The sequence below is a fragment of the Pogonomyrmex barbatus genome, unplaced genomic scaffold, assembly GCF_055798465.1.
Source record: "Pogonomyrmex barbatus isolate J1 unplaced genomic scaffold, ASM5579846v1 scaffold10, whole genome shotgun sequence".
NCBI lineage: Eukaryota > Metazoa > Arthropoda > Insecta > Hymenoptera > Formicidae > Pogonomyrmex > Pogonomyrmex barbatus.
The window spans coordinates 7,527,642-7,550,560 of NW_028297099.1; the positions used below are offsets into that span (position 1 = coordinate 7,527,642).

Here is a 22,919-nt window from a genome sequence, read left to right on the forward strand (position 1 = left end):
TTGGAAAAAAATATATTTCATTTTTAACTTAATTTTCAGTTGACATACGCAAATAATGATTTTAACTTATTTACAAATTCTAATTCTATGAAAAGAATGATTAGCCAGAATTCGTTTTGTTACGACGCTTTTGTTATGGCGCTTTTAAGCAATATTATCGGCCAATATAGAACGACGAAGAGTAAGAAGATTATAGGAAAAACAATTCTGCTGTAGCAATCTATCTTCTGAGAACGTGTTTTGTGCGTTTGCATTATCTGACATTCAGGATCTACCCACAAAGTTGATAATAGATTATTACTGGTATGTTTATTCTTTGGTTTGGTCGCATGAATAAACTTGTCGTCCCAAATGCTTTGTCTCTTTACCATTGCCATTAATCGCTAAAAAATAATCATATTTAGTGGATAAGTTGTAATTTTATCATCATTAAGATTGTTGATAAGATCACCGTGATCAATATTTGAAAAACGAACCGAGAATGAGCGAGGTTCCGTAGAACTTTGCGAATCATTTTTGACGTGTCGCAGGTCGAGCACCTTGACTACGACGAATTCGCCCAAAGCTGCGAACACGAACATCATACAACCAGCCATCCAGATATCCAGTGCCTGTGTGCAGCAAACGCAAGAATCTTTATATTAGAAAAGACGAATATCGATACGAGATATGTGAGAGTATCCGATAATAAGTGCGCAAGATGACTGTAACTTTGGAATACATTAGCAAACTTACCTTGATATATGCCACTGGCGGGATATCGCTCTTAAGACCGGTGAACATTGTCACCAGCGTAAGCATACTCGTCACCAGAAGAGCCACTCGACCAGGAATCGCGTCCAAATCTAGCCAGAAGCTGAACCACGAGAGCATCACCACCAGCGTCGACGGGGCGAACGTTTGTATCAAGTGGTGACCGATCTGTCTCTCGAAGCGAAAGAAAACTACCAGCCGTGAGAAATTTCCTGTGAAAATCAAATATGTATTTATTATTCTTTACTTTGCACATAATCTTCTTCTTTACTACAATTACAACTCAGAAAATACAAAGTCCAAAATTGAAACATAGGACGTCTTAAGGACGTCTTATGTCCCGATTTTGGATTTCAGTGTTGTCTGGGAAAGTAAGAGTTTAGGATGATTCGTTCCAATGACGTTGGACAAAACAAATCGAGCTTTGGTGTCGACATGCATTTTTTAACAAAGGAAAAGAGTATATTGAAGAGTATATTAAATTTCAATTGTTGATGCGTACCATTTTTTTCAAGCATGTAATCTATGGATTCTTCGAATACCGCTGGCTTTCCGATATCATATTGCAAAAGCTTCAATTCGGGATTTACCGTAACACCGCCTGCTCCCCATTTTAAGCGCAACTTCTTCCTGTTGTAAGAAACTGCAATAAATAAACGGATATGTTTTCTTTCGTCTCTCTCCTGTTCGCCATTTTAAATAATAATATGAGAAAGTGTAATTATATTATCCATTTTAGACTTACAGCTCTCTATATAAATTGGACAGATCTGAATGTCCATTGGATACAATTGAAATTCCATTTGACAGGCGACAATAGCGTTAATTCGAGCAGAATATTTAATAGTTTTATTCCGATATAACGTGACCAATGAGAATTTGTGGCTTAAAGTCGCAATCTCTTAAAAATTATTAATAAATGTAATGATTTATCGAGACGCGTGTGATTTAATTTAAAAGTCCGTTTATGCTCACCGGAAACTTTCGAATTTAAAAAATACGGATCTGGCTGCCAAAGATTATCGAAAAACTCCGGTGGGAGTATGACGTAATCGTCGTCTTCCTCGAAAATATCTTGAGGCGTATTCAATCGAGATTCTATCCAACTTTGACTGACGAACATGTCCACGCTAATGAATACATATCAAACTTATATAACTTTACGTGACTTTTTTACATCAAGATTTTGTCTTAAATTAAGAAAACTTATACATCTTCATATCCTAATTAAATCCCATATTTTTCATATGTGTTCAATTCATCTAATTCTCTTGATTGCAGTTCAAAGTCAGTTTTTCATGGAGAGATCACCATACCGAAAATCCATGTCTTCAACGTTGATAGAATTAATATCGACCACCAAGATATTGAAATTCACTATCACAGGTGCACCCGGCGGCGGTCTAATCTCTGCAGAGAGATTTTTATTCTTTTATTACATGCGATTGTGTGCTCGTGTGTTTGCGCGAAAAACGTAAATGCGAGTCCTTCAGGGAGTCGCGTACCTTTGACATAATGCTCTGGCAGAATTAGCCTCGTCGTCATAGTGCAATTGTTGACATCCTCGCTGAACAAACTGCAAGAAATATCTCTCATCAGCTTTTTCTTTTTGTTTTTTTTTTTTTTTCCGTCATTGTTAACTCCATTCGCCTGTCAACGCTCATCGTTTTATTTATATTCTTCTGTATTATACCTTTGACGTTCCTGACTCATTGGGAATTCTCGTTACATTAAACGCGGGAGAATATTTCAAGTCCTGTAAGGCTTTGAAACGTGGACCTTCGAAATAGAACCTGCTATTTATTTTTTCGCTTAGGTAACTTGTTTGATCGCGCGAGTTTTAGCGTAGCGGCTCAGTATCGCATCTCTGCGAAGAGATGAAAGGAGCCAGTAAGAGGAAAAATTGTTACTTCTTTAAGTAGAAAAAAAAAAAAAAAAAGGTTCGACATTAAGGATCGATATATTACGAAGCTGAACATAAAACGATGACCGTTGATTGAAAGCTAATCAACGATTTCTCATGATAACGATTCCGCCGCCGATTTATCTCGAAGTCGTTATCGTAATCTGAAGCTATCGAGCTTCTAAGAAAATTAGCCGCTCGCTCCGTCTCCGTTTTTTTTACCCTCCCCCTGATAATATGATGTTGGAAAGAAGAGCCTGAATTGAACTTGGGCCCACTCCCCGCCGCGTCTCCGATGGAAAATTGCCGCACGCGTTTTTCCCCGCCGATACTCGAAGACGATGAAAGATGCCGCGACGAAACGGCGCGCTGTGCGTAACGAGGCGAAAATGACTTTTAAAGGAGCACGAAGTCGTTTACCTCGAGGAGCATATTTCCGGGAGAGAATTCCAACACAGGTAAAGGAAAACTACTGAAAGTGTGCGCCTCATCGCAGCCGGACGTGGACGTCGACTGACGGCGACGATCCCCTGCGGCATCCCCTGCGCCGACCTGGGCGCGGCACGGCAATTAGCCAATTATTAATCGTTATTATTAATCGTCGCAATCTAGTCCAATTGCGTGCGAGTATCGTCATCCACTTTTGCACTCGTCTTGCAAATTGCTCGTCGTGAATTGCGTAACAAAATTTACCGTTCCGCGTAGACGCAGCTACCTGTGCATCTCGTTGATGCTACAATGTGAACAATATTTACTCGACGCATCATTCCGATTTTTAACACCGGTTTGCTAATGGCATATGTATCGATAATTCTTTTACGTTCTTTTTCTTCTTTTTTTTTTTTTTTTTTTTTAGTTTACAATCGCATATTCAGACATGCAGACACACGTTATTTCTACTATTGAAAAATAAATCTAGTGATTTAAAGAAATATTTGATTAAACACGGCGTGATCACTCTATCAAGCAAATATTTGTTAATTTAAAAAAAGTGTTCGTTTTGTTGATATTACTTATGTATATTAAATACAGAAATATTTGAATTGAAGGAATTATTAAACGTGTTTAATTGAATGACATTGAATTATTAATAGAAGTCGTTGACAACTTTTTTTTTCAGTTCATACATCGTTGGCTTAATTTTATCGTTACACGTCTCAAGGAGAGAAAACACTGTAATGGCCTGAAAAATGAAGATATCTTTAAGAATTTTTTACGAGAAAAATAAACAATGAATCTTTTAAAATTTGAAGAATATTTTATTAGATACATTTTTAAGTAGAAAAAAATTTTTTTAGTTTATTTAGGTTTCTATCTCTGCTGTATAAGGCTCGCTAGGATTTTTTATATTAAAAGTTTCCTTTAATTTTTCTTAATAATAAAAGATCTCATTTTTTCAAATGAAATTTCAAAAATCTTTTCAGAGATTATAACTTTGTTATTTTTTGAAAATTAATTAATTTTGAAAATTATTAATTTTTCTCTATGTCGGATCATAGCTTATAATATAAACCTTATATAGATATTTCTAGTTTTTTTATTTCAGATGAAATTCAAAACTATCGAATCGCTATCAACCAGATACAGCAATCACTTTTAGTTTACTCTCCTTATTATAACGAAGAGATAAAATCTCTAAAAATAAATTAAAAAATTTTTTTTCTACTTAAAAATGTACCTAATAAAATATCTTTCAAATTGTTTATTTTCTTTGTAAAAAATTCCCAAAAATATCTTCATTTTTCGGATCATTGTTTCCCCCCCCCTCCCCTCCTTAATCCCACAAAACATTCATCTCTCGGTGCTTTCGACATTTCTCTTTCTTCTTCTCTCTAATACTACTTCTTCTCGAGTAACTGTACAACTGTATCTGAAGACGACATTGATCTTGAGAAAGAGAGAGACGCGATTATATATACGCGACTATATATATACGCATATATATATATATATATATATATATATATATATATATATATATACGCATTTTTATCACTTCGATATGCGAGAAGGCAGACCCGCTTTTGAGAAGAGAAAATAAAAAAAAGGCAGAGGGAAAGAGAAAGGTGAGAGTGAGAGTGGGTCAGTATAGACGTCTGGTTCGGGCTATACGGACAGCAGGTACCGATGGCTTTACAGCAGGCTTTACAAACGACCGAGGAGGAGATTGCGGTTCGCCAACATGCGTGTCCTTCCCCTTCCTCCTGGCCGCGTCCCGAGCAACGGGATCGTCCATTTAAACGTCACGCGCTTCTAAAACCCGACCTGGATCGGGTCGGCCTCGATGAGACCTCCCGTTCTTCCTACGCTCATCTCTCTTCTTCAAGGGCGTAGCAGGATGATAGGAGGGAACGACTTGCCGCTTTCGGACGCCGTCGGTTATAACAAAATCATTAATATCAGTCCGTGCATTATTTATACACTAGCGCAAAAGTAAAAAGGTACGGTACGGAATATAAGCGAGAATATTATTTCCTTTCATGCCCCGGGAATGGGAAATATACATGATCTTCTTTGAAAATAATTTTTACGAGGAAAAAGTCATTGCTCTAATGTATATTTTTTTTTTTTATTAAAGTACCGTTATTCCATTATTTATGTAGTTTTATTGAATAAAATACTCTGGGACATACATCTGGGTATTTTATTTTGTGTAAAATTATCTTGAAAATTAAAACACGCACATACCTTTTTAGATCCTGCAGTTAATTTTATTATACGAATACTTGCGTTTGTATCGAAAAATTCTAATTACGCTTTTGTTATTCTTCGTTATTTCTTCTTTGTCGGTCTGAGGTCCTTTCTTAAGGCTTGCGTGATGTAAGCGATTAGCGACCATTTTTTTGTACATTGGTATCTTAGACTTTTCCGTTAAAAGAATCATCGCTCATCAAAAAGAGTCGGTCATATTGATAATGTATGTGTTAAAAGAAAAATTTATTGGACAGAGCAGTTTAGATACAAAATATAAATTATTAAAATTATCCAAAGATTTTTTTCTTAAAGGTAGGTACTAGAAAGAGATGGAAAGATTGGACAGGCTTCAGTTAACTTCAACAATTTGATATCGATCTGCTGATGTCGAAGAAGAGTTTCTTCCGAGGTAATGTCGACCATAGTTACCATCGGAAGAATCTCACACCGCGTGGGTGGACCGGCAAACAGTAAAGCGGACACTAGGTGAGGCGGTCAGAAAGATAAAACACATAGAAAGTCGTCTTGCATATCTATTTTCTACATCGTCCTCGTTATTCTCTGCCGAAAAATGCATTCGTGCCTTAGGACAGTCGCAAAAAAGTCGCGGATGAAAGGGATGACATTTATTTGAACGGGATCCGAAATGAATTCCTTGCATGCGAATGAAAAGCGAAAAATGGACGATTTCTGATCATCCACCGATAGCCATACATGATCGACGATCAATTTTATGGCTATTTGATTCGTAAAACTCAACACAACCAGAGATATATATACCATTTCCTCGCGCACAGATCACGATCAAATTTGAAGGAATTCCATTTACACGGGGAGGGGGAGGGGTGCAAACCTTCGTTGTAGGGTTGTATTGATTTCTATGATGGCGGCCGGCCGGCGCCTGCACCCTCCGCGATCGGAGGAATGGCCAGGGAGCGTTGCTCCGTAGTGTCTCCCCCAGGACAAAACGTCGGGCGCGAAAACGCAACGGTCACCGGACGAAGAAACCGGGTGCATCGAGGCGGGTGAAAGCGAATTATTATCACTCGGCGAAAACGACGGAATCGTGTCGCGCCGGCCACGGTTATTCTCGATTCCACCTCTGGGGGGTGGGTTTTCCCAGAGACCGCCGCGACGTCGGGCCGCGGGTGACGGTGTCTGTGTTCGCGTTACGGATCGTCGACATGGACGGTGGTGATCATTGAGCAACACGTCGCATCGGGATTCGCATCGAGACCGGTTGCTTACGTCGTCGTCGTCGTCGGCGAACGGACTCCTTCGGATGAGAGCTCTCGCGTATCCCAACGGGATACTCTCTAGTCGTCGTAATCGCGACGGCAAAGAGGGTCGTCGCCACGGAGCGGAGGGTCAAGCGTGATCGTCTTTGATCACGTCGGAGAAATCAGCGGAGAACAACCGATACTCTCGGGTAAGACATCGACGATCCTCGTCGGGCGGTTTTATTGCCGCGACGAGTGTGAAAATTATACTCGAAGGATTATCCGGTAACGGTGTGCCAATTTCTCCAGAGTATGCTACCTGCGTGATAACGGACCTTTTGAGAGCTTGGCTTTGCTAAGAACAACACTTTGAGCCGAGGAACCCGAGAGGTGGACGAATAAGAATTAGCGAATTAAAAAAGATATTATATTCCTGCTCTGAAAAAAAATTTTGGCCAGATATAGATCTAAAAATCATTCCGCTGAGAGATTTCAAATTATCGTATAAAACATTTAAGCATGATAATGCTGTGAAAATTTTTGATATTCTAGCAATCAATTTAAGCTATATAAATATATTTTGGATGGCTCAACGAAATTATTTTCAGATCTGTATCTTTACAAATTTTTAAATACTTCAGAAAAAGTAGTCTTTCTACGTGTTTATAAAAAAATGAGATTATATAATAAAAATTATATAATTATATATAATAATTATATATGGTAATATAATTTTTATTATATAATCTCATTTTTTTATAAACACGTAGAAAGACTACTTTTTCTGAAGTATTATACTATATATATATATATATATATATATATATATATATATATATATAATATAATTATATAGTAAAGAAAAAAAATGCTCGATCTAGTTATAAATATCTGCCATGTGTGATCCGGAATAGGAACAAGTGATTTTAATTGTTCTGGACGACGTACAGTTCCCTTTATTTTTAATAGCGTATATCGATTTTCTGACTTGACGCGGATTGTTGTAAAAACAACACGTAATTAATCTTTTCTGTAGCCCTTAATGAAATCATATAAGTACGCAATTGTGTCTGCGAGTGATTGATGAAAGGTTTGAAATATCATCCTTTTTGAAGCTAGTCAAAACTCTTCAAACTCGTAATATTCGTAATTATTATCCGCCAGCGTTACCTAAACCTCTGGAGAAAGTTTACGCGAAGGTGAAATATGAAATAGAGTTTCTTGTTATATGTGCGCATTATTTCAGTACGTTAATGAAATTTGTTCAACTCTGTACCGATTAAATTTAACACGAAACTTGTCACTTGTTCTCTAGCCGTGACTGCACATAAAGACCACTCGTAAGACCAAGGTACTCGTTGTAACGTCACTTGTCACTCGCTCGTTACCTATAGTTTACGCTCTATCGACCGACTTATATCCCCCTTTCGTCATTTGTCCATGTGTCTTACTTTTAATATCTCGGTCATCGTCTCATTACAGCCGCGCCGCGGCTGTACTCGATTCGAAGGCGCGTTTTCAGAAAAAGATGCGAGATTTTGCGCGGAGGTTGCAGGAACACCGCTAATTGCGCAATGCGCGCGCATCACTATAATAAATATTGCTCATCTGTAGTAATCGCAAAATCGACTTACGCAGGCGGGCACTAAATGATCATTCAGCGACTCGACGATTTGACGAGGCGTCCGGCGCGACACTTCGCGAAGCGCCTCCGCGCGATGATCGACAATTTCGAACAAAGGAAATTACGAGTGGCCGCTCGATTGAGGCCGCATTCGGTAATTCGCATAAACAATTTTCTTGTTTAATACGACCATTTGACGAACCGCGGCGGGGGGGAGGGGAGGGGAGGGAGGGAGGGAAGGGAAAGAGGCGAGCAGTCCGTCGGAGCGGCCCGTCATCCCGCGACGCATTTAAGGACGAGACGACGAGAACGACGTTCAAACGCGGTCAATCGCGCACTCAGTCATGTGACAGTAGAAAGCATCGCGCAAACTCAAACGATTTAGTTAGCAGCTGAATCATCAAAATAATTCGTATCCACCCATCGGCCCGGCGGACTGGGCCGACGAACTCGGCTCTACCCTCGGCTTTTCCTTCCGCGAGCTTGCTCCGTGCGATCGTAGTTTCTTTTTACTTCCAATTTCCGATTTTTCGACTCGCAATTAAAAAGTCGCAAATTTTTTTCACAGATTTAAGCAGGGAGAGGGAGACTTTCATCTCGCGCGGAATTCACGCAGAAGGTGCAATTGCTCGGCGTGTATTACGTCATTAATAATATACATATACTCTAAAATCGCGTGCGGGAACGCGAAAGGCATCTCTCCTCGCTCGTGTCCGAGGGAGATTTTACTTTCGCTGCTTCTTCATTTGTCAGGATCGCACCACGCGCGTACCGGATACGCCGCGTGATGAAACGAAGAAATTCACCGCAAGAAGCATCTAACGAGACACACGTTGCGAGATCGGCGGGTCCAAACGATGGGTTCGGTCGAAGAATCCGGTTGTTCCGATATCCATGCTTATTTATACGAAATCCATATCCGATTTGGATCAAGCTTAGCCTTGATCGTATATATGACATCGCTTTTTTATTATATTTTATTATATTATATTTTTTATTTATCAAGAATATATCACATATAACAACTATTAACATCCTGCCTCGCCGATGGCCGACATAGATTGAATACAATGAATAATTCATGAAATTCGTGAATAATAATAATAATAATAATAATAATAATAATAATAATAATACATTTGTAACTGTAATTAATGTTAACTTAGTGGTCTAAAATAAAGTGCACATAAACATATGAATACTTTTATTTTTAATTATGCAAATAGACAAATAAACAAACTAAGTCGTTTAAATTAGGTCATTAGCGAGCTAGGATTATAGAAAAATGCAATAAAGTTTGATTCATAGAAATGAATTGAATACGAAATCCTTTTTGTGGGCTGCTTGTTATCAATGAAAATTTATTAAAGTTACAAAATGTTGACATATGAAACTGTTACAGTTTCTAATCTATCGCGCGGTATAAATCATACAAAGTTTCTGGTTCTGCAGAGATTACAGGGAAACCTGACACTTGAAACTGAGTTAAGTGACGTATTTCGGAATCTTTTTACTATAGAATAGAATGGAATAGAGAATAGAATAGAATAGAATAAAATTTGTTTGTACTCTTTAGCCATATAACCAAGAAGGGACTTGATTTACAATATAGAATCCTTGTCCTCATTCCATCTCTCATTCTCCCACCTTATTCCATCTCTCATTCTTCCACCTTATTCTCTAACTTACTTTAATCTCACTAGCTCCTTTACGTCATTTCTCGCTTGTTTTCATAAATACAACGCAATACAATACACTGCTATATAATATACTGCAATACAAGACAATACAATTCTACCTGCTTCTCCGTTTTACATCTTACTTTAATACTTATTAACTTATTTACTATAGAATAGATTAGAATTAAAAAAAAATTAATAAAATAATAAATTAGCAAAACATGCAAATATATTAAAATGTAAATAAATAACAGCGTATAGTTAATTGTAGTCAGTTCTGCAAAAATATAGCGTTCTCTAATTTAAAAAAAAAAAATCGATATCTTCATTCGTTCTCAAGTTCAATTTCAAAATCGTTAAAATAGATGATTTTAAGAAAATCGCGTTTAAAATTTTAACATAGTTTTTCAAAAGAAAATATTTAATTTACGTTAATTAAAAATAAAATTACTTGAATGAAAGAATTTTATTTAACTCCTATGACGAGTCAAAGTTTACCGATTCTTCGCTCCCGCTGTTCAAATCTCCCTAATTTTCATTCAATTGCAACAATTAACAATCTCGATATCATTCTAAATGACAACAATCCGAATTTGCGTAATACCTGCGATATTTTCAAAATCATTTCTTTGGCATTGCTTTCAATCTTAGACAATGATTAAAGTTAATGTAAACGTAAAGAACATTTCCACGCGTTTTGCATTGCTCATCTGCGTAAATATACAAGTCGTTGAGAGGCAAGAAAATTTCGCGCGCCTAATGTCAGTTACTCCGATCAAGGAAAGTTGCGTCTATACGAGTCAGAGGAGTCAATCGCAATCTCGGGTGTACACACCAGGCCTAGACATTGACCTCGAAAGTGAGGTGATCATGGCCGAGCAGAGAGACGTATCGAAGAAAGTGCGCCAATCAGCCTCCAACCGGTTTGCGTCTTACGTGTATCACTATGCTCGAACGTTATACTCGATTTTCTTCTTCTGGAGGAGTCTTCTGAAAACTGATTAGTCAATCGCCGATTGGTCACGCTGATATTACGATATTACGGTAAATATATATAATTTTCAAACATTTTACCGACGCGGAGCGGAGAAGAATAAGTATGCGATAATGACGAAGACATGCAACCGAAATGTGCATAAAAATTTATGACACATCAGAATGTAAGGAATCATTAATTTCTCTAATTACTTGAATACTTTATCAATGTATTTGTATTTCTTTTCTACTCGTGATTGATCCGTTATAATTAAGTTGCTTTCTAATGTGATGTAAACGCGAGAAGATTTCAGGGCGCAATAAAAAAGTCAAAAAAAAAAAAAGAGAAAAGAGAATTTTAAGTTGATTGGAAAATAATTTTTTTGTGTTAATGTTTCGGTCAGCAAGGGAAAAGTGGTTGATTATGAATTTTTAAAAATCAGTAGCTTTTATCGTCTTGAAAGTTTCGTCTTATATATATGTTGGTTTAATTTTCTTCCCAATTACGCGACACATTCTGATATATTGTATCGTCAATTACATTTATTTTCATGATTTAGGATTCCAGAGTCCGGCGGTACCATGTGGTTAATTCGTACATTACGATACCTGCGGTTTATATAGAAAGCGAAACTTAATGGTCCCAAGTGTAATATAAACATATAAAAATCTGGTGAAATCGATCAGTTGAATCGATATTATCTCTCCTCTGGCTCGAACGAAATATGTTATACGATGAGATTATACTATGCTGTATATAGCCGTTTATAGCATTTCACTTTCCGTATGCCAATCCACACTAGAAATTACGCACTTTCTCGATTTTACACAGAAATAACGGTCTGACTCAAATCCAAAAATTTAGCTAGTTATAGATTTAAAAATAATTTTGTTGGGCTATCAAAATCATTATGTTTAGACCGTTTAAGCATATTGATAAAACTGTCGATAAAAATCGTTGATATTCCAATAATTAGTTTAAACCTACATAATTATTTTAATGACTTGACAAAATTATTTTTACATTCGTATTTGACAAAACTGTTCTCTCTGTGTAAAAAACTGAACGACGTTTTGCGATATCTCATTAATATTTGGGACAGATTATGAAGATTATATAAAATTATCGAAACTTAATTGGGAAATATTTATACATTGACTGTTACACGAAAGAACAATTTTGCCAGTATTTAAAAATTTGGCCCGATACAGATATCTGAAAATAATTTTGTTGCCATTAAAATTATTATATAAGACACTTAAGTATGACGATAATACACATTTTTTTTTTTTTATATTCTAGTAGCAAATATTTTATTTAATTATGAAATGTTATTTCGATAGCTTAACAAAATTAAATTTTCAGATCTATATTTACAGACCTGAGATTTTTAGATTCTTCGGCAAAACTGTTCTTTTCACGTTCGTTTCAGGAGAAAGAATAATTGCCAATCATCGTTAATGTCCGCGGAATATCAATGGTGGATAACGAGACTATTAATGTACATGTATAAATCCTCAGGATAAATCAAATCCCGAGAAGATTATTTCTCTCAGTTAGGTATGTCAATAATTAACGATCCTATCTCTAATGCAAGAGAAAGGAAGTGCACAACCACTCTCTATCGGGCAACTTTTCCCTTCGTTTCAAGCAGGCGTTAACTGCAGACTGGTTATCGCAAGAACAAACCCGTCGATGCAGTTTCACTTATTAGAATTGTAATGCTTTGCCGTGGTAAATGCTTTGCATATCGCGAATGCCAATTCCGTAGGAGAGGTGTGCAAATTCAAAAATTTTAATAATAGCAATAAAAGTCAGATTGCCATTTTCAGAGTCAAGTCATTTTACATTTGTCCAAGCGTTTTTAGTAATTTTTATAGGATAAAAATTGATAAATTTTGTTTTCACCTTAATGATATTTTTGCGAAGCAAAATCGTCGATCATCTGCTAGCTTTCTAAATAACGCACACAGAATTCTAAATAGTATCTGCCGTCTTCTAAACGGTGAAAGATTACTATATCCATTAGATGTCTTTTATAAGGTGTTTGAGTCTCTTAAGTTATTTAAGTGGCGATGTATCTAACAGTTATTTACAGTTTTATTCGTGAGAATAAAATGTTGAATAAATTTGCAGATTGAATACAATCTGCTTCGCGGATATTGCTTAGCCTTAATCGTATGGAAATTTTAATGAAATTTTGTTTTCTTATTTTAAAATATTTTATAAATGTAGAAGGAACATTTATTTATTGTAAGTGCGCGGAAAGAAGCGGTTTTGCTGAAAATTTGATCAGATCTGAAAATAAATTTTGTTGTGCCATTTAAATTATTATGTAGAACTCTTAAATATGATAATAACAGAAATTTTTGATATTCTAGCAACCAATTTAAACTACACACACAGTGTTCCTTCCATGTGAAAATAAAATATATTTTCTTTCTTTATTCATACAGAATGTTATGAATTGTTTGATTCTCGAATTGATGGATTTACGGATTTAGAGTTCAGTTCGTTGCATCAGCTGCAGGAAATTACGTGATTTGAATGACAGTCGGGATTTGAATCTTGCAAGTCTATGATATGTTGATATTTAACGTACGATGAGTTCCTGGAAAACCTACAATGGCCGGCAAATATTTAAGGAGACACCAAATATTGTTTCTTAAATTCGTAGTTGGGTAACGCTTCGCGACTCGCGTTTCCGCAAGAGGTGCCGAAGTATGTCAGCTATCATTTTCCCAGGAAGTATGCGACATTAAAATCTGCCACGTTTATTTTCTCAGTGCGAAACCATTTATCGAGACAAACGGAATTAGAATGCTATAATCACATAATGCATACGCATAGGGAGTATTGTTGTCGTATTAATGACCATCAATAATTAGACCATTCCAAATTTATAATAAAAGTTACAAAGAGCAAGTGTTGAAATTAAGGAATCTTTTATATTATTTTTTGCACATATTATTTTCTCGTGTATAAATATAAATATAAATATAAATAATAATAAATATATTTATTAAAAAATAATATTAATGTTATTTATGTATACAAATCACTCATTGGAAACTTAATGCCTCGGGAAATACAAAATTCATGCTGGTCAATTTTATAATTTGAGTTGTAAGGTCGTAGATAAGATCAATATTTGTTATATATTATATGAGAGAAATTTTTTATTTCTTTTATTGCATAGCAAATAAAATTATTTCCACGTGGCGAAAGATATCTGAGATTTGAATTAGATATCAATCATATAAATTTATATGACATGTTAATATTTCTTATTTATAAAAAATGTCCTAAGGACATTATTTCCTAACATTACATTTGTTCTTTATAAAAAGATCTAAGAAAATAAAAAAATGAATTTTACAATTAGCAGATAATTGTATGATTATGCGATTGTTTAATATAATACTAACATATTTAATATATTTTTGCTATAAATGTTGATAAAAAAATTAACAGTTTATATGTGCAATTCTTCACTTTATTTTTTTATTATTTATTTATTACTAGAAATGCAATTACAATGCAATTATAATAATTGTGTCTAACAAGTGCAAATCATAATATATATCAAAACATATCCATAAAGATTATGAGATGTTTACCATTGTATGTAAATTTTGTGTTTATTATTATTGCATTCAAATTAATCGAAAAATTTTAATAAAAAAACATCAAAAAAGAATAACTCTTAGATATGTTTCTAATGTTAATATTAAGAATGATAGATGTTTGTAATTTAAAATAACGAATTTTACATTAATACTAACGCAGTTTCCAAATAAAAATAATACAATTACTCTTGTAAAATTATGTCTTATTATGTTTAAAAAAAACATTTAATGCAGACAAACAAAAAGACGACTTTAGATATGAATTAATAAGAACAGATAAAAATTGTAATCTATTTTACAAATGTAAAATAGAAAAAAGCGATGTGCATTGTTAAATGATATGCTAATAATGCTTTTGATCAACAGAGTAATCAATATAGGAAAACAAAAAATAACTTTTACCATTGTATTAATATATGAAAGAAAAAAAATTATATTTTTCATTTATTTGATAAGAGAGAGAAGAAAAAATTGCTTTTACTACATTATTTGTTAGTTCTTACATTAATTTTCATACAATGGCTATTTCGGTGTTTTAAACTTACTTTAAACACCTTTATAAACATCATAACCTTTATATACATTTTGACGTATATAAAGACATATATCATGATTTGCTTATTATATTATTATTAGATATATTATTGTTAGATATACAATTACAGTTTGTTTTTTTATCAATATTTATACCAAGAAATCTTTTAAGTATGCTAAGTATTATATTAAGCAATCACATAATTTATTTTTCTTATTCAAGCATGTAATGGAATAAAAAAAAAAGTAAATAAATCCTTTTATTGCTAGATTTAAGTTTTAGAACATGATGCATTCCGATATGTTTTGCAATTTATTTATTATTTTACTTTTTTTGTGATTTAAGATAATCTATATGTAAAAAATATATCACTGTTTTATTAAATAACTTTTATTTTTTTAAAGAATATTTTTTCTAATATCGGATTATGCATTATGCTGCATTTTTTATATTGTATATAAAATCTGATTTGACGAGACATAGATATTTGATATATTTGTGCAGAAATATTATATCGTTAGATAAAACAATTAGTCTGCAATACGTTAAAGATATCTCAATGATAACTCAATGTAATCGAATATTCAGATATTTTCCACACATCTCGATAATACTTCGAATATCTTACATCTAGATATTCGGATATCTTATCTAGATATTTCTTAGATACCTTTTTAATGTATTATGTTGGATGGGTTAAAAAAGACAATGGGTTAATGAAAATGTGGTATGTTTTTATGTTATTCTTGTTATAACGTTTTTCAGAGTTGTATTACTACTAATGTCGAAAGAGATGCAAACAAGCCTAGTTTTTCATTTCCTTAATCGCTGTTATTCAGCCGCTTGTAAAATAGAGAGTGTAAAGTTGTCGCGCCGCGCTAAGCCACAAAGCGACGAACGAGGTCGTACAACATGTGGCATTTTGCCATTTTTTCAGCTTAAGAGAGATGTCCACCGCTTGAAACGCCGCTTACTCATGAGGAGGTGACACGTTCGTCTAATAAGATGATTTGGAGAAATTTACTGGAGGAGTATTTTATAATATGCCCTAGATAAGCCCTAGTCATGTAAAATTTAAAAATGTGCATGTTGCGAAGAATCCCCGGAAATAAATTTATATTTATTCGAGTTCTCTATGGAGCAAATCTTGTTGAATATATATCTCAAAACACACACACACACACACACACACACACACACACACACACAAATCACTGTACATCGTCTGCTGCGATAATGACACAATACATTCAAAAAATAAAGTTTTCTAGAAAATAAATTTGAATGTTTTGAATCATTCAAATTTTGTAATGTCATTTTTAAATGCGATTTTAATGAAATAAAAGTATTTAGCTCTTAGCTCTTCATTCAATATATTAAAATCTTATCTGCTGTAAAAATGAATACTTTTAAAAGCAACCCTGCTCGATATTTACGATATTTTTGATACAAAATTGTCTTTTCAATTAAAAATTTTAGCTTAACTATATCACTCTGCCATGGAATAAGAATTTGTTCTTTTTTTGCAAAATCTCAAAAATCATTGTAACAATTATCATTGTAGCAAATGGGCAATCTATTGTGCTAATATTATAATTAATAATGACATTTAGAAATGTAATTGCTTGCATTGGATGTATTTCTTGGAACGTTATAGAGATCAATATTCCATAAGTAGGTCATTACTTATTAGATGTCATCAAGTACTTGAAGATCCTAATAGAAAGATCCCGTTATAATTCAAGCATGCATATTAAACTTGGATCTATATGTAAGCGATAGCGATAGCGCCATTTTCTAGTTCTATGATTAAATGTTTACTGTAATAATTTGCTACGATTATTTTAATCTAAAATGATTATATTTATAGGATAATAAATGATACGATATTGTTGATGATAAAGAAACATTTACTTATAGCGTAGTAGAATGCCTTATTTTCATGATGATTACTGGTATTCGATTGCCAAAGTGTGACACTTTTGAAATATAGATACACACACACACACACACACACACACACACACACACACACACACACACACACATGTATACTTATATATTTATGAGATGTTCATAAATAATTTTAACTTCTCTAAAATCTTAAGAATTTTATTTATACAGAAAGCACGTATAGCATGTTTCTGACTAGGCTTTTGGCATCTTGTATGTGTTAATTTTATTAAAGAATATTTTTAAAATATCCTATATTTCGTATGTTTTCTAGTAGGTAATTAAATTTCGCAGTTGTCGATGTTATCTTAATGCATTAACGAGAATTTAAATATTACAAAAAATAACTTCGCGCCTATGATACGTGCTTTACCACATTTCACCAAATGCAAAATGCGAAAAAGATTTAGTTGTTACGTCCTGTACCGTAAGAAAGAATTACAACTGATTTCTTGTTCTGACATCATAACACACTAATTATAGACATAATTATAGCGAATCATTCAGAATCGCAATATCTGAAAATTGGAAATCACTAAAAGAATAATCTTGTTAATTATTCAAGTAAACTCAAGTAATTTTGAAATGTATGAAATTAATTTCATATATTTCAAAATTTATTTAAAAAATTTAATTTTAAAATCAATGTGAAATTTCTTTTGAAATTGAAAAGTGATCTTTTGTTGAATATTTTGTAATTTTTTTTTAATCATCCCACGCACATTTTTATCCTTTTCCTTGTGCTCTGCGGTACTTTATAAATTAAAGACAATGTACAAAAATTATGACCATGCCCGTGAAAAAATAATAGAAGGCGTCTCGATGTCCGTGCCTCTATTTAATTACACCATTATGTCATTAAAAGGTGGCAGCAAGAAGCCTTTTACTTATTTTATACTCGTTTTATTTGCTACACAACTCGTTTTGCTTCATGAAGATCCTGCCGTCTGTTTGGCGCGAAGCCAACCAAAAACAGTATGCTCGATGAAAGTTCGCTTCGGGGAATATATTAGCCAGATTTCTTTTGGATAGGCATACTCATCCCGCAATGCGTATTATTAAATTAACATTAAATACGGGATATTTATTACAAAGATCTGTTTAACGTTTAACATTTGAATGTCGACTTGAATTTCAAAATAGTTTGTAGATTTATATTATATATTGATTTATATATTTATATATATTTATTTACATATATATGATATATATATATATATATATATATATGATATATATAAATATATTATAGATATATTTATAGATTGATTTTAACATGTTGAATGTCGAATCGAATTCGCTTGTCCTCTATACAATATACTTGCGTAAATTTACATAATTAAAAATAAAATTATTTATATAATTACACACAATTTTAAAGATTATTATTTATGAATTTTGTGTATTTATACATCATATTAAATTTAATAACGTCACCTACAATGACTGGCGCGACATTCAATGTGTTAAAATCCTTTGTTTTTCATATTATGTATAATCTTTTCTATTTTTATAAATACACATTTATAAGTACACATTTATAAGCATTAATAAATTAATAAAATTTTAAAAATGGATCTGATTATACATCAAGAGCTACTAAATAATAATATACGAATTTTAATTTTTTAATTTGTGATCTCATTGAAGCTAAAGTAACCGGATCCGTTTTTACTCAATAATGAATGATCCATTTATTCAACAAATGAATGTCTTTTGAGCCAAGGCCAACTCGTTTCTAACGGTACTTTTTTTACCTACATTGCCGCTCGTTTCATTTGTCGTCTGAAATTAATCCATCAGATTAATCGCTGAAAGTGATAAGTATTCGCTCTTTTTTTTCTTCGTCTCTTTAACCCGATTTCGGCTGACCTTTTTCTTCCTCTCCATTTTTGGCTCACTTTTGGCCCGTGGTGTACAATAAAAAAAGGGTGGTTCGTTGACGACGCCGATACGTATTTGGGCTCTACACGACGATCGGTATCCAGTAACCCAGCTTCCACCTGCTGATCCAGGCTTCTGTCGGCCCACTGAGCGATCGAGAGATCACACGAAACAGGTTCCGTTTTGCTTTCTTTTTTATCTCGAGGTAATTCGTCAGGCACGCGTGAGCCGCCAAAACCGGTATGTTAAATTAAATCGGGACATTCGGACATTGGGCACCGACTCTTCAATCTTGAAAATATTTCAATAAAATTATCCGTGCATACAAATTAGCGTCGGACTGACATTCATACGTGTCCACCAGCGTTCAGATGTTATCGAGGACGGCGTGTCTGTCGTTACATTCATTCGAACGATGAGAGACGGCTGCCAATTGAAATGTAACTCTGCGTTAAATGCGAGCGAGGATGCGCGTACAAAACCGCGATACGAATCGTCGATCGCTTCCGACGATTTGTTGACATTTACTTCCGGCCAGATTGATTAAACACCCCGCTTTATACTTGTCACTTGCGAAGTGCGTAATTATCTTCCGCCGTCGCGATTCCTCAGATTCCGCAGAAAGGAAACGCGCGGTGGCCGTTCACAAAAGGAAACGAATGAAAATCGAGAATGTTTAAATTTCTGTGCGTCTGTCGGTCTGTCGACCGCGTGTCGACCGCATGTGACGAAAGTCTAGTTTGCCTCCCTTCATTCCTGTCTCCTCCGCCCTTAGTCCTTATATATCCCCGCAATATATTCCTCCCGTCGGTCAAAGTTCACCCCCTAAAGCTCCGATAAAAATTTCGGGAACTTCAGAACTTTTCCGACGCGGCTCAGGAGAGTTTTCCTCCTCCCCGAGTCGCGCGAATCGATTATCGCGACGATAATAGAACGGATGTACAAATTTTTTTTTGCGCGTGACAGTTTTTGACCAGTGCGGTGTCGGTGAAATCTGTGAATTCACAGATAAATTATGCCGGTCCATTTTAAGAGTAAAAGAGTAAAGCATGACTAGGTGAAAGGTAAACAGGAACCGATAAAAGAAACTTTTTAATATGTGGCTCGAACTATTTGGATTTTGGAACCGTGCTACACAGTCGGCGAACGGTCCATTGACCTGTTTCAATTCACCGGATTATCATTGACATAGGTTTTTTGCGCCTGCCACATCGCTTTCTCCTTGATCGCCGTTTTTCTTTTCGCGCCGCGCCGCGCCGCGCCGGAAGCTGCACGGCGAAAAATTCTCTTTTCATCGCGTCGACGAGAAAATATTTGCAAATCAAATCGTCGTCGTCGTTGCCGTTACGTTTCGGAGTAGTAAGATAACAGACAACGTTCTTTCGGGCGTTTTGCGAAAAAGCAGCACGGAGGAGTGCCGTTCTCGCCGTGGTGCAAAAATCAAATTTATCATATCGCGGACGTCACTTTCTATTTGCGCGCCACCATTTCCCAAGTCGCGTTGATCTCGCTCGAAGATCTCGCTGGTAGTCCGTGATGACAATGTTCTAAGGTTTAACGAGAGGGAGTCTGGGGATGTATCCTCGCGTTTCCTCGCGTCCTTGCCCGAGCGACGTCGCTCGCGGCGCCCACTTTTCTGACACGGGGCTTCTCTGACTCGCAAAAAAAAACGACAGCGAGGAAGCCTCTTGGCGAACGTGCGGAGATGCTGTACGATGCTCTCGTCTGGAAAACGAGGCTACACCAACGTCGTGTAGCCGGTGGCACCTACATGACGGCATTCCGCAGACGGTCTGAAAAGATGAATTGTTCCGACATATCTTTGCCAGACGAAACTCTTGAGACGTTATCCCGTTTAACCATCGTACGACTGATGCTGCCGCTGTCGCGTGTAATGATCGATGATTGATATTGTAATATGCCAATATCAGCCAATCAGAATAGATTTCCGACGATGTGAAACCTTGTCTTTAGGCGGGCGTGATCTTGATGGCTCTGAATCGACATGCTTATTTTGACAACGACAAGACAGGACACGGAAGGATGAAATAATGAGTTTTGTTCTTTTTTTAGACGAATACCTCTGTCGTTGTAATATAATGCATATCTTTATTGAATCTCTCCTTGAAGAACGATTAGATCTCTGTAATCCCCAATTTGCTTAATTCTATAATTACACGATTCTGTTTTAACGTATGAGAGTAAAAAATGAGTATAGATAAGCGTCTTTTTTAACGGGATCCGATTTAGAAAATTTTGTTACTAGCGCATATAACTTATAATTAATGACATTTTATAATTAATATAATTAATATAACAAAATTAGAATATTACAAAAAAAATTAAAGTTAAGGTGTTTAATTTCAACAATTAAACAGTATATTAATTATCGTTTCTTCATATACATTCTTCATTTTATCATCTATTTTTTCATATAAAATTATTTTATATCTGTCACAGAGTACAAATAAAAATGAAATAAGCAGATATTATAACCACCAACATTTGATGTAACATGAAAATAAAAATTCAGCGTGCAATATAAGCTGCTGAAAAAGTGAAAATATAAAAACGTGAAAACAAAATTTATACGCCTTTTATTTATCTTATTGCGAGAAGCTCCATACACGCACAGAAAATCAACCATCATAGTTTCGCGTTCCGCGGGCGGAAGTAGAAATCGCGCGGAGGTGCCGCGGGAGGTGCCCCGCGAAAATCCGTTGTCTCCGCTCGCGCGAGATCGCGGCGGAAGGGGGGACGAACCTGGCGAACCAGTCGGTGGTCAGAGGGTGGATGGGGATCCTCCCGATGGGGATCCTCGATCCTCTACCTCCGCGCTCTATCTCGCCTTGATCGATGGCTCTCTGGCTGGGGATCTATCCCCACGATCGATTCCCACCACCGGATCCGCGGTTTTGGCCTCGTTTACGTTTGCGTCGCTTACGCTCGCGGGAGATACCACCTCCGACGTGCCGGTCGACCACCACCAAAGACACCGGGTGGCGGAGGATACCCAGCACCAAAGTTATAAAGCTAACCGGCTAAGCTGATGCGCGGCGCTGCCACTTTGTCGAGCGACCACGACGTGCCACGATTGTCCCCCTCCCCCCGCCCCTCCCCCTCGTATATAAAAGAAGAGAAGAAGCGGATTTTTTTTCCTTTCCCACGGACGGACAATACGGACGTCGCGCGCGGTGTCATCCTCGGCGCACGGTCGTCGGGCCGTGTCACTTTGAACGTTAAATCGCGGGTGCGGTTGTAACCACATATAACGTACTCCCGGACACGAAGCCCGGACACACCACTACGCTCCCAGCGTTGCACGCCACGAAGAGAGCAAGGACTCGCGATATAAGGTACTCTTGAGTAAAGAACCGCGCTAGGTAAGGAAGTCCTTTTCCCATCCCTCGAGAACAAGATCCTACTTTAAAATCGAGTATTGCTCGTACGTTTACTCTACGTACGGTTAACGTCTTTACGATAGAAGCTCGCTCAAAAAAGCTTTCCTTGTTAATTAGCACGGTATATAACCGTAGATGCATAAATTAATACTTGTTGGAAACTAAATATTTAATAAAATTGCGCGTTCACGAACGTTACACGTTATTTTTATAAAGCGTAATATAAAGCGATTTTTTTTTTCTCATTTAAAAATTCTCCAAAAGATCTCCAAAAGATGCAGCTATTTGCTTCTCTATTGAGAGTTTCTCTATTGTGATAATATATATATATAGTACGAGTAATAATTAATATGTCATTTTAATTAATTTTTAATTTTATTCTTATTACGAAAACAAAAGAATGTCGCATCTGCAAAATTTACAAATGTCATGTAAATGAAATGCTTACTTTGCAAAATCGTAAGTAAACATTTCATAATTTGGTAATGCAATGGTATTTTAATTTCTTTAAAGCGTAATCATGTTACTTACGCAATTTTTTTACGATAAATAGCTAAAAAAATGTCAATAATAAACTATATCTTGTCTAGAGACTATAAAAATATTAACTTTAGTTAAAAGCTTAACAAACTGACGTTATTTTTGCAATGTGTAAGAAATATATTAAA

General features: G+C 35.4%; 2 protein-coding genes and 1 long non-coding RNA gene across 10 annotated transcripts in view; 2 read left to right on the top strand and 1 right to left on the bottom strand.

Annotated features, from left to right (window-relative positions):
* Positions 1–8,592, bottom strand: alka (glycine receptor subunit alpha alkaliphile). 5 transcript variants are annotated; one of them, XM_089070702.1, is made up of 9 exons: positions 8,205–8,592; positions 2,259–2,329; positions 2,070–2,163; positions 1,729–1,883; positions 1,499–1,654; positions 1,256–1,396; positions 736–965; positions 477–611; positions 1–383 (listed from the first exon to the last, which is right to left on the bottom strand). In XM_089070702.1, the coding sequence occupies exons 2-9, from the start codon at positions 2,296–2,298 to the stop codon at positions 120–122; spliced, it is 1,215 nt and encodes a 404-aa protein (XP_088926828.1). In that variant the 5' UTR covers positions 2,299–2,329; positions 8,205–8,592; the 3' UTR covers positions 1–119. The 5 variants fall into 5 exon arrangements, with proteins under 5 accessions (XP_088926828.1, XP_088926826.1, XP_011641232.2 ...); XM_089070700.1 differs by lacking the exon at positions 8,205–8,592 and adding an exon at positions 6,204–6,367; XM_011642930.2 differs by lacking the exon at positions 8,205–8,592 and adding an exon at positions 3,077–3,470.
* Positions 841–1,691, top strand: LOC105429760 (uncharacterized). Its single transcript, XR_968144.3, has 2 exons — positions 841–982; positions 1,111–1,691. It is a non-coding gene; the product is annotated as an uncharacterized LOC105429760 (long non-coding RNA).
* Positions 6,472–22,919, top strand: part of LOC105429762 (very long chain fatty acid elongase 4) — a 22,224-nt gene continuing 5,776 nt past the window's right edge. For 2 of the 4 annotated variants that reach the window (XM_089070708.1, XM_089070710.1), the window contains exon 1: positions 6,472–6,779. The gene's annotated coding sequence lies outside the window, so the exon portion shown is untranslated. Of the gene's footprint in view, positions 6,780–6,879; positions 6,961–18,439; positions 22,207–22,919 lie in introns of those variants that run through there. The other 2 variants (XM_089070709.1, XM_011642932.3) reach the window with 2 other exon arrangements.

Bases quoted from the DNA above. Each gene is read 5' to 3' on its own strand.
- alka (XM_089070700.1), bottom strand. From the start codon at position 6,367: ATGCACCCGGTTTCTTCGTCCGGTGACCGTTGCGTTTTCGCGCCCGAC. The intron at 1,884-2,069 runs GTATGGTGATCT...TGTATTCATTAG, and splicing joins GTTGAAGACATGGATTTTCG to CGTGGACATGTTCGTCAGTC. The intron at 966-1,255 runs GTACGCATCAAC...TGATTTTCACAG, and splicing joins TTACATGCTTGAAAAAAATG to GAAATTTCTCACGGCTGGTA.